The following is a 14389-nucleotide window of genomic DNA, read 5'->3' on the forward strand; positions in this document are numbered from 1 at the left end:
AATGCCCACAAAATATCCATTAAATATATGTACTACATCTTCTTTATTCATTCATCTATTTATAGACAATTAGGGTGATTCCATAACTAGGCTATGCAAATAACACTTCTTTGAACTTTAGGGTACATATGTCTTTTCAAATAAGTGTTTTTGTTTTCTTAGGATAGATACCCAGGAGTGGAATTGCCAGACTGTATGGTAGTCCCATTTTTAATCTTTTGAGAAACCTCCAATTATTTATCATAGTGGTTGCTTTAATTTGCATCCCATGCACGTGCAGAAAGGGTTCCCTTTTCTTCACATTTCACCAACACTTATTATTTCTTGTCTTTTTTAATTTGCCATTCTAACAGGTGTGAGGTGATACTTCACAGAGGTTTTACACAACCACAAAAAAAAAAAAAAAGATAAAAATTTGCCATTTGTATCAACATGGATGGTGGACCTGTAAAGTACAATGCTTAGTGAGATAAATTAGATAGAAAAAGACAAATATTGTATATCTCCTCACACATACACATGCACACATATATATACACACACACACACACACACACATACATATATAAATATATTGTAAAAAGGCAAACGGCTGTCAGAAGAGGCCTTAAAAATAGCTGAGAAAAGAAGGGAATAAAAAAGCAAAGGAGGAATAGAAAGATATAAGCATCTGAATGCAGAGTTCCAAAGAATAGCAAGGAGAAATAAGAAAGCCTTTCTCAGCAATCAGTGCAAAGAAAGAGAGGAAAACAATAGAATGGGAAAGAGTGACTGAATTTTTTTTTTTTTTTGGGGGGGGGATGCTCCAAAATCACTGCAGATGGTTATTGCAGCCATGAAATTAAAAGACGCTTACTCTTTGGAAGGAAAGTTATGACCAAGCTAGACAGCATTTATAAAGCAGAGACATTACTCTGCCAAAAAAGGTCCCTCCCATCAAGGTTATGATTTTTCCAGTAGTCATGTACAGGTGTGAAAATTAGACTATAAAGAAAGCTGAGTTCTTAAGAATTGATGGTTTTGAACTGTGGTTTCGGAGAAGACTCTTGAGAGTTACCTGTGGGTCCCACTTGACAGTGGTCACCGCGTTCTATGGAACTTTACTACTTATATATGTGCAACCAGAGTCCAGATGCCACTGATAAAGTGGCATCTATATTTTACGCCCTTGTTATCCCCATGTTAAATCCCTGATCCACAGTTTGAGGAACAAAGATGTAAAATATGCCCTATAAAGGATTTGGATGAAATTATGAAATATTTTTTTTCTTAAAGATCACTATCAATGTGATTCCTGTAAATTAGTTTCAGAACTTTATACTTTGCTGCCTGTGCTTTCAGAAGAAAAAGCAAATGTAAATGAGTTGTTCAAATAGTTTAGAGAATGGCTTTTGCGTGTCACTCACACTTCTAAGGGCTATAAATCCATTCATGTAAGCAAAACATAAGAAAAAAATCTTTGCCATTTCTGAGAAAAAGAAATGAAACATAAGCAAAGTAGTTAAATCAATTTTTAGAGTGTAGTAGAATGAATTAGGAGCTGTATATCATGGAATAGTCAAGGAGATTGGCATGCTATGGGGGAGAGAGAGAGAGAGAATAGTAGGTACAAAAGGGAAATTTAAATGGTTCATTGTATTCTCAAACTTTTAGAATAAACACTGAAGTTATCTTTATGTGCTTGTGTACAGGTGCGGGTGTTTGTTTATTAACATTTATTTTGATTTATCATTCATACTCTTTCATAGTCCATGTTAAAAGCAAACTTATTTGTGGTTTCAAGCAAGCTCCTTGGAGTGGGATGACTTAAACTCAACAGTCATACGAATTTGCTCAAACACCCTCCTTCTACATGGGGAACTTAGGGTCCTGTTTTTTTCTCCTCAGTTTTATTATTATCACATATGAGTTCTACAGAACCTATTCACTCAACATCATGGCATTTCAGCAACTCAGATCAGCACAGCATCTATTTTTGTCTTATTCAGTCTTTTTGTCTACACTTGTGAATATATCAATTAAGACAAATTTCTTAGAGACAAAAATTATTTTAAATAATTCTTGTCTAAGTGTCATTTTGCAAACTGACCATATGAGGGTCATATGCAAACTATATTTGCATAAGAGGTCCACTATATGATAAATTATATTTGTTACTTTTCTTTCATGTTTCTTTTTTCCCTCAAATTTGATTGATTGAGTGTGCATTACATGTTGATAAGGATACATTATCTCACTGCATTGATTTGATAGTTCCTCTTCTAAGAAATATAATGTGTCAGTTCCATGACTTGGTTTATGGTGAAAGTATAGCGTGACATGTAACAATTGATGTACGTGTTATGATGCCTGTACTAACTTCCTCCAAACTGCCATTCAGGTTTAGTTCAGTTGCTCAGTCATGTCCAGCTCTTTGTGACCCCATGAACTGTAGCACTCCAGGCTTCCTTGTCCATCACCAACTCCAGGAGTTTACTCAAACTCGTGTCCATGGAGACAGTGATGCCATCCAACCATCTCATCCTCTGTCATTCCCTTCTTCTCCCACCTTCAATCTTTCCCAGTATCAGGGTCTTTTCAAATGAGTCAGCACTTCACATCAGGTGGCCAAAGTATTGGAGTTTTAGCTTCAGCATCAGTTCTTCCATTGAATATTCAGGACTGATTTCCTTTAGGATGGACTGGTTGGATCTCCTTGCAGTCCAGGGGACTCTGAAGAGTCTTCTCCAACAACACAGTTCAAAAGCATCAATTCTTTGGTACTCAGCTTTCTTCATAGTCCAACTCTCACATCCATACAAGACTACTGCTAAAAACATAGCTTTGACTAGATGGACCTTTGTTGGAAAAGTAATGCCTCTGCTTTTTAATATGCTGTCTAGAGAGGTCATAGCTTTTCCTCCAAGGAGCAAGCATCTTTTAATTTCATGGCTGCAATCACCATCTGCAGTGATGTTGGTGCCCCTCCTGTCCAAATACTGTTTCCTCATCTATTTGCCATGAAATGATGGGACTGGATACCATGACCTTAGTTTTCTGAATGTTGAGTTTACCCAACTTTTTTACTGTTCTCTCTCTCTTTCATCAAGAGACTCTTAAATCTCTCCACATTTCTGTTTAATTTTCGTATTTTTTAACATTCATGGTTTTTATTTATTTCATAGAGGGACTAGATTCTTTCCTTCAGCCACTGTCAGGGACTAAAATTTTGCATGTGATCAGTACTTCTCTGATGGTCCAGTGCTTAAGAATTTGCCTGCCATTGCCAGGGACACAGGTTTGATCCCTGGTTGTGGAAGATCCCTCATACTCTGGATAAGATAAGCCCTTGTGCCACAATCATTGAAGCCAGAATACCTAGAGCCTGTGCTTCACAAAAACAGAAGCTCCCACCTGCTGCAACTACAGAAAGTCTGCATGCAGCAATGAATACCAAAAACAGCTAAAAATAAATAAATATTTTTAATAAAAAATTTTTTTAAATTATTAACATTTTTAATGCAGTCAAATAAATTTGAATAAACAAAATTCATTGGGATTAAAATTATGTTATATTATCTTGTAAAAATAAATATTACTAATAAGTTTTTTATAGTTGATTTTTAATTATGAAAACTAATATAACTAAGAAATATTTACTTATAAACATAAACTATCTTCCTAGAACAGTATATTGGACGGTGATACTGTGAAATGTTAATTTTAGTTATTGATGGCTGCTGAGATTATCAGTATGCTTAATTTAATAAATTTGCTTATATGTTCTTCCCAAAATATCTTTAATAAATAATTGAAACTTTTATGATAAAGAAAAGTGTCTAATATCTGGAATTGAAAAAAATCTTGAGTAAGCATAATGCAATATACCTTTTCTAAAATCAGTCCGTGTGCTTTATATGAAAGTCCCCTTAAAATGATGTACAAAAAGGGAAAAATTCAGATTCACATATGTTTCCAACACATTTCATTCATTCTACAAGTTACTCTCTATTTCAATATTATGTGAATCCATACTTTATTTGGGCTTCCCAAATAGCGTTAGTGGTAAAGAACCCACGGGTTAAAGCAGGTAGGTGTAAGAGACAGGTTCAATGCCTGAATCAAGAAGATCCCATGGAGGCAGGCACAACAACCCACTCTAGTATTCTTGCCTGGAAAACGCCATGGACAGAGGAGCCTGGCAGGCTGCAGGCCATAGGTCACACAGAGTCTGACATGATTAAAGAAACTTAGCAAACACACACAAACTTTATTTAAGGAAGTTTTCCAATTTTTAATAGAATATGAATACTTGAAAAAATAGGAGTTGGTAAATGAATGGTTTACCAACATAAATGAATAATTTGATAGAGTATTTTGAATGTCAATTATATTTATTAATTACATAATACAGAAACGATTTTAAAAGATTACTAGAATACTAGAAAAAGACAAATACAAAAGAAACTTGAACAACCCTACTATTGTATTTGAAACAGTAATCTGAGTTTTAAGTCAGAAATATGAGGTGTAATTTAAACATATATATATATAAATATATGTATGAATTCATGTGTGTACACTAAGAAACACTTTACAACAAATTGTAGAATAAGGATTATCTCAGATAGAAATGTATATTAAAAATAACTCCCTCAAATCAGGTTCTTGTGCACTGACTACTTGATATTGAGGAAAAAGAAATAACTGATTTTCTTCTTTTCTTTCACTTCAGTTCAGTTTGCGACCCCGTGAACCACAGCACCCCAGGCCTCCCTGGCCATCACCAACTCCTGGAGTTCACCCAAACCCATGTCTATTGAGTCGGTAATGCCATCCAGCCATCTCATCCTCTGTCATCCCCTTCTCCTCTTGCCCCCAATCCCTCCCTGCATCAGAGTCTTTTCCAATGAGTCAACTCTTCGCATGAGGTGGCCAAAGTATTGGAGTTCCAGCTTTAGCATCATTCCTTCCAAAGAAATCCCAGGGCTGATCTCCTTCAGAATGGACTGGTTGGATCTCCTTGCAGTCCAAGGGACTCTCAAGAGTCTTCTCCAACACCACAGTTCAAAAGCATCAATTCTTCGGTGCTCAGCCTTCTTCACAGTCCAGCTCTCACATCCATACATGACCACAGGAAAAACCATAGCTTTGACTAGATGGACCTTTGTTGATAAAGTAATGTCTCTGCTTTTTAATATGCTTTCTAGGTTGGTCATAACTTTCCTTTCAAGGAGTAAGCGTCTTTTAATTTCATGGCTGCAATCACCATTTGCAGTGATTTTGGAGCCAAACAACAAAAAAATCTATTGCATTTTCCAACTTTTAAATCGATGATTTCCAATAGTATAAAAAACAAGAAAAGATATTAAGAAAAAAATACAAGTCTTAATAGATATTCAAAAATTCTAAACAAAAATTGAACAGATTTAATCTAGCAATATGTATAAATAATAATGCATTAATGATTAGCTAATCCCTGAAAATTATCATAAGTTTAATATTAAAAAAAATAAATTTACATACATACCATTTAATTCACCTCAAGTAAAATGAAACACTTAGGCAAAAACTAAGCAAACCTGGAAATCACCCAAGTGTAGTGAAATACTTTTGTGGAACGAAGAAAAAAATTAAGAAGATCTGTATACTGAAAAGTACAAAATACTGATTAACAAAATCAAAGATGTTTGGAATGAGATGTTAAACATACTCAGTTTACAGTTGAAAGACTAAATGTGGTAAAGATCCTAGTTCTCTCTAAAGTGATCTATAGATTTAATTCAAAGTCCGTGAAGTTTCAGCAGATATTCTATAGACACAGATGAGTTTATACTACAATATGTATGACAGACCAAGGACCGTAAATAACTAAATTTGAAGAGTAACCTTGCGACCTCATGGGCTGTAGCCCACCAGGCTCCTTTGTCCATGGAATTTTCCAGACAAGAATACGGGACTGGGTTGTCATTCCCTTCTCGAGGGGATCTTCCTGACCTAGGGATTGAACCCTGGTCTCCTGCATTGCAGGCAGATTCTTTACCATCTGAACTTCCAGGGAAGCCCAACACATGTTAAAATGTAGAATAATAAAGAATGACCACTCCTCATTGTGCTAAGACTTACTATCTTACTACGTAGCTACAGTAATAAAAACTGCTGGTACTGGTGGAGAGATGGCCATATAAATCAACAGAACAGAATAAAAACTCACAAATAGCCCTTGAAATCTGATTAATTCTTTATGAATGTGCAAAGGTCATTCAATAAAAGAAAGACAGTCTATTTTAAAATGGGGCTAGATGAATTAGACATTCAAAAGGGAAACAACCTGATGTGAAGAGCTGACTCAGTTGAAAAGACCCTGATGCTGGGAAAGACAGAGGGCAGGAGGAGAAGAGGACAACAGAGGACAAGATGGTTGGATGACATCACCAACTCGATGGACATGGGTTTGGGTGGTCTCCAGGAGTTTGTGATGGACAGGGAGGCCTGGAGTGCTGCAGTCTATGGGGTCACAAAGAGTCAGACATGACTGAGTGACTGAACTGAACTAAAGGGAAACAAACAGCAAATAATGTTTATCTAAACCTTTTGCAAATCAAATTAATTAAAAGTAGAAAAATGCAAAATATAAGACAGAAAATCTTTAGAGAACAATATAGGGCAAAATCTCTGTCTGGGACCCAGAATTGTTACTTAGCCTAAGCTTGTACTGCAGAATAGGACAATACATCGAGAGAGGAGTTGCTGGTACAAGGAATAGTGAGTTTATTAGGAAAGCCAGCAAATGGAGAAGATGGTAGACTAATGTTCCAAAGAATCATCTTAACAGAGGTAGACTTCAGGCTTCTTTAATAATAAATGGGAAAGGGTTGTGGCTGGTTGTTGCAAACTTTTCAGTGCAGGAATGCTGTGTTCTTGCAGAAGTCCACACAGATCTGGTCATAATGTTCATGCCAACCTCCAGCAAGACCATTGTTACACTCTTTGTACCTTTAAACATCAGAGTTTTAAAAAGGAGCTATTAGATATATTTCAGACTGTATACAAATTCATTTTCAAAAAGGGGTAGGTCCAACATGACTAAGTACAGGCAACAGAGAATATAATTCAAAGCTAAAGGAATATGTGATATGGAGGCAGGTTTGTTCTCTGTTATAGAACTAGAGAAGAGTTTATAGATCATGATATCAAAATTAGTAGCTATCATAGTAAACTATATAAATTGAACTGCATCAGAGTTCAAAGGGTATATTTAATACCAATTGCTCTTGAGCATTCAGCTGAGGAAATGAAAACTTATTCTTGGGCAATCAACTTTATGAAAATTCAGATAGAGTCGTACACAACTGAAGTGACTGAGCACAGCACAGCAATGAAAAGAGTAATCCCCTATATTAAAAATAAATAAGAAGAAAGAAATATGAAAGAAAACATTTTGCATATGCACAATGTACTATTATTTTTAGTTCGTTTACATGGTTTATGCAACACAATAAGACAGTGATTCAACAGATCCCCTTTGCATCATCCACTTGAGGAGACCATTACAGAATGATAGGAATACTGACAGGCTTGTTGTACAGGTAAATTACATTATTCCAGATCCCTATCTGGTGGGATCAGAGTACACCAGAGAAACAGAATCAACAGGAAGCTAACTAAGAGGAAAAACACACAAATAAATCTTATTCACTTTGCTGCTTCTGCTGCTAAGTCGCTTCAGTCGTGTCTGATTCTGTACGACCCCACAGACAGCAGCCCACCAGGCTCCCCTGTCCCTGGGATTCTCCAGGCAAGAACACTGGAGGGGGTTGCCATTTCCTTCTCCAATGCATGACAGTGAAAATTGAAAGTGAAGTTGCTCAGAAGTGTCCGACCGTTATCAACCCCATGGACTGCAGCCCACCAGGCTCCTCCATGGGAGTTTCCAGGCAAGAGTACTGGAGTAGGGTGCCATTTCCTTCTCCATTACTCACTTTGGGGGAATACAAATCATTGTGGATTAGTAATAAACACACCTGCTCCCTAGGTTCTATTAAGGTTTCCAATGCCTCAGGGACAATCACAAAATTGCTTATCATTTCCTCAGGGAGAGACATAGAGAGTGAAAAAGTTCCCATAAATTGCTCTTGCTATGCATATTCTGAAACACATGGACAGGCCAAGACACACCTTTTGTGACAGGTAAGCAGGTAGTATATTTCATGTGGTACCATATTTTACCAATATACAAGTAGTTTGGCAATTTGCAATACAGCACTTATTCTACAACCAAGCATATCAAAATATCAAGATTTCTGATTGACTTCTGTATGCATCCTGTTATTGATAACAGGTTGTTATCTAATGCACAATCGGAATAGGACGGCTCCCCTTTTTCTTTAGATTAATATACAAATATTTTCACCACTGCTGATGACCACCTTTGAAACATCAGTGCCACAATGCTTATGTAATATTTATGTTCTATATCAAGACTTCAATATGTGAATTTGTTGTTTAGTTGCTAAGTTCTATCCAACTCTTTGCTATCCCATGGACTATAGCCTGCCAGGATTCCCTGTCCTTAACTGTCTCCTGGAGTTTGCTCAAATTCATGTCCATTGAGATGGTGAAGCTATTCAACTATCTCATACTCTGCCACCCTCTTCTTTTTTTGCCTTCAATCTTTCCCAGCATCAGCATCTTTTCCAATGAGTCAGCTCTTTGCATCATGTGTCCAAGGTGTTGAAGTTTCAGATTCAGCGTCAGTCTTTCCATTGACTATTCAGGGTTGGTTTCCTTTAGGATTGATTCCTTTAGGATTGATTGGTTTGATTTCCATGCAGTCCAAGGGACTCTTAAGAGTTTTTTCAGCATGGCAATTCATATAAGAAAGGACAAAACTGAGAGATAAGACAGCCTAAAGAGTAAGGTGCATCATCACTGCAGATGGTGATTACAGCCATGAAATTAAAAGACACTTACTCCTTGGAAGGAAAGTTATGACCAATCTAGATAGCATATTGAAAAGCAGAGACATTACTTTGCCAACAAAGGTCTGTCTAGTCAAGGCTATGGTTTTTCCAGTGGTCATGTATGGAAGTGAGAGTTGGACTGTGAAGAAAGCTGAGCGCTGAAGAATTGATGCTTTTGAACTGTGGTGTTGGAGAAGACTCTTGAGAGTCCCTTGGACTGCAAGGAGATCCAACCAGTCCAACCTAAAGGAGATCAGTCCTGGGTGTTCATTGGAAAGACTGATGCTGAAGCTGAAACTCCAATACTTTGGCCACCTTATGCAAAGAGTTGACTCATTGGAAAAGACTCTGATGCTGGGAGGGATTGAGGGCAGGAGGAGAAGGGGACGACAGAGGATGAGATGACTGGATGGCATCACTGACTCAAAGGACATGGGTTTGGGTGAACTCCGGGAGTTGGTGATGGACACGGAGGCCTGGTGTGCTGTGGTTCATGGGGTTGCAAAGAGTCAGACATGACTGAGTGACTGAACTGAAAGAGTAAGAAATTTTATATATATATAAATTATGGATGAATTATGAAGTGGCAAGTAATCAACTTCCAGGTTATTGTCTTCCCAAATCTTTAGTTATTGATTCTGAGCTTTTCTTAGTTTTCTCTCAAAAATTGTACATTTAATGAACATTTAAATTAATGCACAATTTATTTTCCTGATCTTTTGATGAGAAAAATGGGGATTTCCCCCTTGCATTGAGATGTGAAAAGTAATTTTTGGAGCCTAGGGGACTTTGCCTAATGTTATGGTGATAATATAATGTACAGCATGTCTCCAGTGGAATCAGACAGAAAACACATGTAATTTTCTCAAAGACTATGATTTTAAAATGAATCATCAGATAATCAGCACAGATAGCAAATAGGAAAAAGTAATTTGATGCTTTCCATACAATTCTGATGTTGTTAAGAATAAGCTTTTCAGTCCTTAATTATCTTACAGGAAAATCAGCTCTTGCCAGTGTAATTATTTATTCTTAGCCTTTCAAAAATTGCACCTAAACAAGACTTATATGCCTCCTTTCATTAATTTAAGAAAATTAATTGTAGCTTAGTATTTCTGACATAAGAAATTAATGCAAGGACATAATATCAGAAGCTCACAGCCTTGTACACAAGATTTATTTGAGGTGTGTTTATTTCCTAAACATATTTATAATTTTTTATTTTTTGCCGTTTTGCAAATCTCTTTATTAGGTGTCTTCAGAAATACATGGTTTCTTATATCTACTTCTTTTTTTATTTTATTTTTTAACTTTACAATATTGTATTGGTTTTGCAAACATTTTAAAATATTTTTGTTTTTTAATAAAATATTTTTTGAATTATTCAGAAACTCCTGACACTACTATTTTGTTTGTAATTAGGAAATTACATGACAAAGGATCCTGGTGGGCTACAGTTCATGGGGCAGCAAAGAGTATATATATAAGGGTAGACCCTGGTTGCTTAGATGGTAAAGAATCTACCAACAATGTGGGAGGCCTGGGTTTGATCCCTGGGTCTGGAAGATCCCCTGGAGAAGGGCATGGTAAACCACTCCAGTCTTCTTGCCTTGAGAATCCCATGGACAGAAGAGCCTGGTGGGCTACAGTCCATGGGGTCACAGAGTCAGACATGGCTGAGCAACTAACACATACATGTATTTTATTTTGCTAGTATCCTATTGTATAATATAGTGATTTAAAACATTTTTTATATAAGGTGGACAATGTCTTTATCCAAAAGTAATGTTTATAAAATTTCATTATATAAAACAAATTCCAGTGACATCACTTTCTCTCGATTTGCTCAGTTTCCTTACAATATCTTTGGTTCCTCCTTGACAAAATATATATTACACATTAGAAACAACTTGGAATATGTCAGGTATACTGAAAATACTCTTGGGGGAAGAAATGTGCAAATTTTTAGGTTAATATACATTACATATATGAGGTAAGATAGTCCATAAATTACTCAAAAGAAGTGACAGTCCCCTTGTAGTCACAGAGTTGGGACCTGTTACCTGAACAAGGTATCAACCTATTAATCATCATGATAATCCTGACAAAAAATTAAGTCACAAAAAATGAATTTATATGTACCTGGGTAAGCATAATCTATTTTAGGTAACCTGCTGTCTCTACTAAGAAGTTGAAAACAAACAACAAAAAATTCCTATGTATTTGATTTTGAGGGTGTTTCAGGTACCATGAATATCTTATTTTATATTTTATTTTTGATTATTTTCACAGCAACCCTTCAAGAAACAGTTGATTTTGCTGATGTATATAAATATATTCACAAAATTTACACTTGTCAAATTATTCCTTTATATATACCAAAATATAGGAATAACAGATTATATCAACCTATGTATATTTCTTAAAATTTTCTTATATGAAGACCAATGTCTAATATGTTCTGATAGAATTTCCTTACTTTTACACCTCTGTCCAGTATTAGTCAAGAATATTAATCATTTCATCTTGTACTATATCAGTAGACATAAGGTCTTTCACATAAATATGTTTGAATACAGGGACTACTAAATGTGTCTACACACAATTGCAAATAGGATTTTAAAAATTCATGCAATTAGAACATGATTATGTTATACTATGTTGTAATTATGTAAGTACAATTATAATTACAGTAAGTCCTCTACATAATAACGGGTTTCCTTCAGAGAGAATGTTCGCAAGTTTGATTTGTCTGTAGGATTCCTTGTGTCTCAGATGGTAAAGAACCTGCCTGTAATGCAGGAGACGGGGGTTCGATCCCTGGGTCTGGAAGATCCCCTGGAGAAGGGAATGGCAATTCATTCCAGTATTATTTCCTGGAAAATCCCATGAACAGAGGAGACTGTGGGCCACAGTCTATGGGGTCACAAAGAGTCAGACAAGACTGAGGAGCTAACACTTTCTTTTTTCATCAGCAAAGTTACCCTAGGTCCCCAACTAATGCAATTGACTATACAGTATTGAGCTTTAATAGGTTTATAGCACCCATCACCATTGTTTGTACACTTGCTTCCAGATATCGTGGGATAGAAATAAAGATGCTGTATTATAGTACAAACTACTGTACAGTAAGTACAAAAAAATCACAGCTACATGGATGCAGGTGCATTATAATGTATGCCAGACACCTGAACTAACTTACATAATTGTACACATGAAAACACGCTTGCATCTTAGAGAGCTTACAAATTAAAGATTTATAGTTACAGAATTGATAGCATATAATATACAATTAAAAAGTTGTTACATAATAAAGGTTATGTCAATACTTTCCCTTTCTGCTTCCTTTATCTACTTTTATATCAATCTATATATCTACACATGTGTCAGTGTTTGCCAAAAATTAGCCATTTGGCATTTGAGTGAAGGCAAAGTTGCTCAGTTGTGCCCAACTCTTTGCAACCCCATGGACTGTAGCTTGCCAGGTTCCTCTGTTCATGGAATTCTTCAGGCCAAAATACTGGAATGGGTATCTGTTCCCTTCTCCAAGGAATCTTCCCAACCCAGGGATCAAACCCAGGTCTCCTGAATTGCAAGCAGATTCTTTACCATTTGAGGCACCAGGGAAGCCCAAGAAAAGTGGGGTGATTCACCTATACCTTCTCCAGGGATCTTTCCAATCCAGGAATTGAACAAGGGTCTCCTACATTGCAGGCAGATTGTTTATCATCTGAGCTACCAGGAAAGCCTGTAAAAGTGAAAGTATTTGTGTCCCCATGGACTCTAACCACCAGGCGCCTCCATTTATGGAATTCTCCAGGCAAGAATACTGGAGTGGGTAGCCATTCCCTTCTCCAGGAGATCTTTCCGACTCGGATTGAACCCAGGTCTGCTGCATTGCTGGCAGATTCTTTACCATCTGAGCCACAAGGGAAGCATAATAATTCTTTCTGGTTGGGGGATACCATAATACAGTATCATATTTAGAAGTGTCACTGGGCTATAACCATTTGGAGCCAGCAGCACACTTCCTCCACTGGTGACAATCAAACAGCCTCAAGATATTATTGAATGCTCTTTGGGGAACTAATTTTTCTCACTGGAAAATGACAAACCTAGCCCTCTCTCCAACTGTATTGCTATCTCTGTAACCATTTCTATGTCTTTAAATGTATGCTTTACTTCCAGGAGGCAGTCATTTTAATAGAATCTAAACTTTAAAATTAAATTTATTATATTTATATTAACTTTGAATGCTAAGAAAATCACCAGGATTTAAATCATAACACTATTTACTACTCTGAGGTCTCTATCCAGCCTATGTTTTCTGATAAAATGGAAGAACACAACAGAACAGTGCTGAGTGAATTCATCCTCATGGGAATCACAGACCGCCCTGAACTGCAGGCTCCATTGTTTGGGCTCTTCCTCATCATCTATGTGATCTCAGTGGTGGGCAACTTGGGCATGGTCATCCTCACTAAGGTGGACTCCAGGCTACAGACACCCATGTACTTCTTTCTCAGGCACCTGGCTCTTACTGATCTGGGTTACTCAACAGCTGTGGGCCCCAAAATGTTGGTAAATTTTGTTGTGGGTCAGAATAAAATCTCTTATTATTTGTGTGCTACACAGATGGGTTTTTTCATCATGTTCATTACTAATGAACTTTTTATTCTGGCAACAATGTCTTATGATCGTTATTTGGCCATTTGTAACCCTCTACTCTACACAGTCATCATGTCACAAAGGGTGTGTAAAGTGCTGGTGGCAATCCCCTATGTCTATAGCACATTCGTATCTCTGTTGATCACCATAAAGCTTTTTAATTCATTCTTCTGTGGCTATAATGTTATCAGTCATTTCTACTGTGACTGTCTCCCCTTGATATCTTTGGTCTGTTCAAATACGCAAGAAATTGAGCTGATCATTCTGATCTTCGCAGGTGTTAATGTGATCCTCTCCCTTCCAATAATTCTTATGTCTTATTTGCTCATCCTTGTAGCCATTCTCAGGATGAACTCTGTTGAAGGTAGGCACACGGCTTTTTCTACCTGTGGATCCCACCTAACAGTGGTCACAGTGTTCTTTGGGGCTTTGATATTTATGTATGTGCAACCAGAGTCCAGACATTCCTTTGACACTGATAAAATGGCATCTATATTTTACACCCTTGTTATCCCCATGTTAAATCCCTTGATCTAAAGTTTGAGGAACAAAGATGTAAAATATGCACTACAAAACATGTGGAATAAGCTTTATAACATTTCCTCTTAAAGCCTATGTACAATATGATTCCTATCATTTTTATTCTGGGCTTCAAACATTTCTCTGTGTGTCTTTAAATGTAATAGTGAACACAAATAAGTTCAATATACTTTTTAGAGATTGCCTTTTCTGTGCCAGTAACACATTTATGTGCTGTACCTACACTAGCACACAAAGTA

The 14389-nt window shown here is 36.7% G+C and overlaps 1 protein-coding gene across 1 annotated transcript; it reads left to right on the forward strand.

Moving 5' to 3' along the window:
* Window positions 1-13277: 13277 nt before the first annotated feature.
* On the forward strand, window positions 13278-14147 carry LOC109569378 (olfactory receptor 8K3-like). The gene has a single exon (XM_019974725.2). It carries the CDS (start codon window positions 13278-13280, stop codon window positions 14145-14147), a length of 870 nt encoding a protein of 289 aa, XP_019830284.2.
* The last annotated feature ends 242 nt before the right edge of the window (window positions 14148-14389 follow it).

The sequence above is a fragment of the Bos indicus genome, chromosome 15 (genome assembly GCF_029378745.1).
Source record: "Bos indicus isolate NIAB-ARS_2022 breed Sahiwal x Tharparkar chromosome 15, NIAB-ARS_B.indTharparkar_mat_pri_1.0, whole genome shotgun sequence".
Lineage (NCBI taxonomy): Eukaryota > Metazoa > Chordata > Mammalia > Artiodactyla > Bovidae > Bos > Bos indicus.

Coding starts and splice junctions, on each gene's coding strand:
- LOC109569378 (XM_019974725.2), top strand. CDS start 13,278: ATGGAAGAACACAACAGAACAGTGCTGAGTGAATTCATCCTCATGGGA.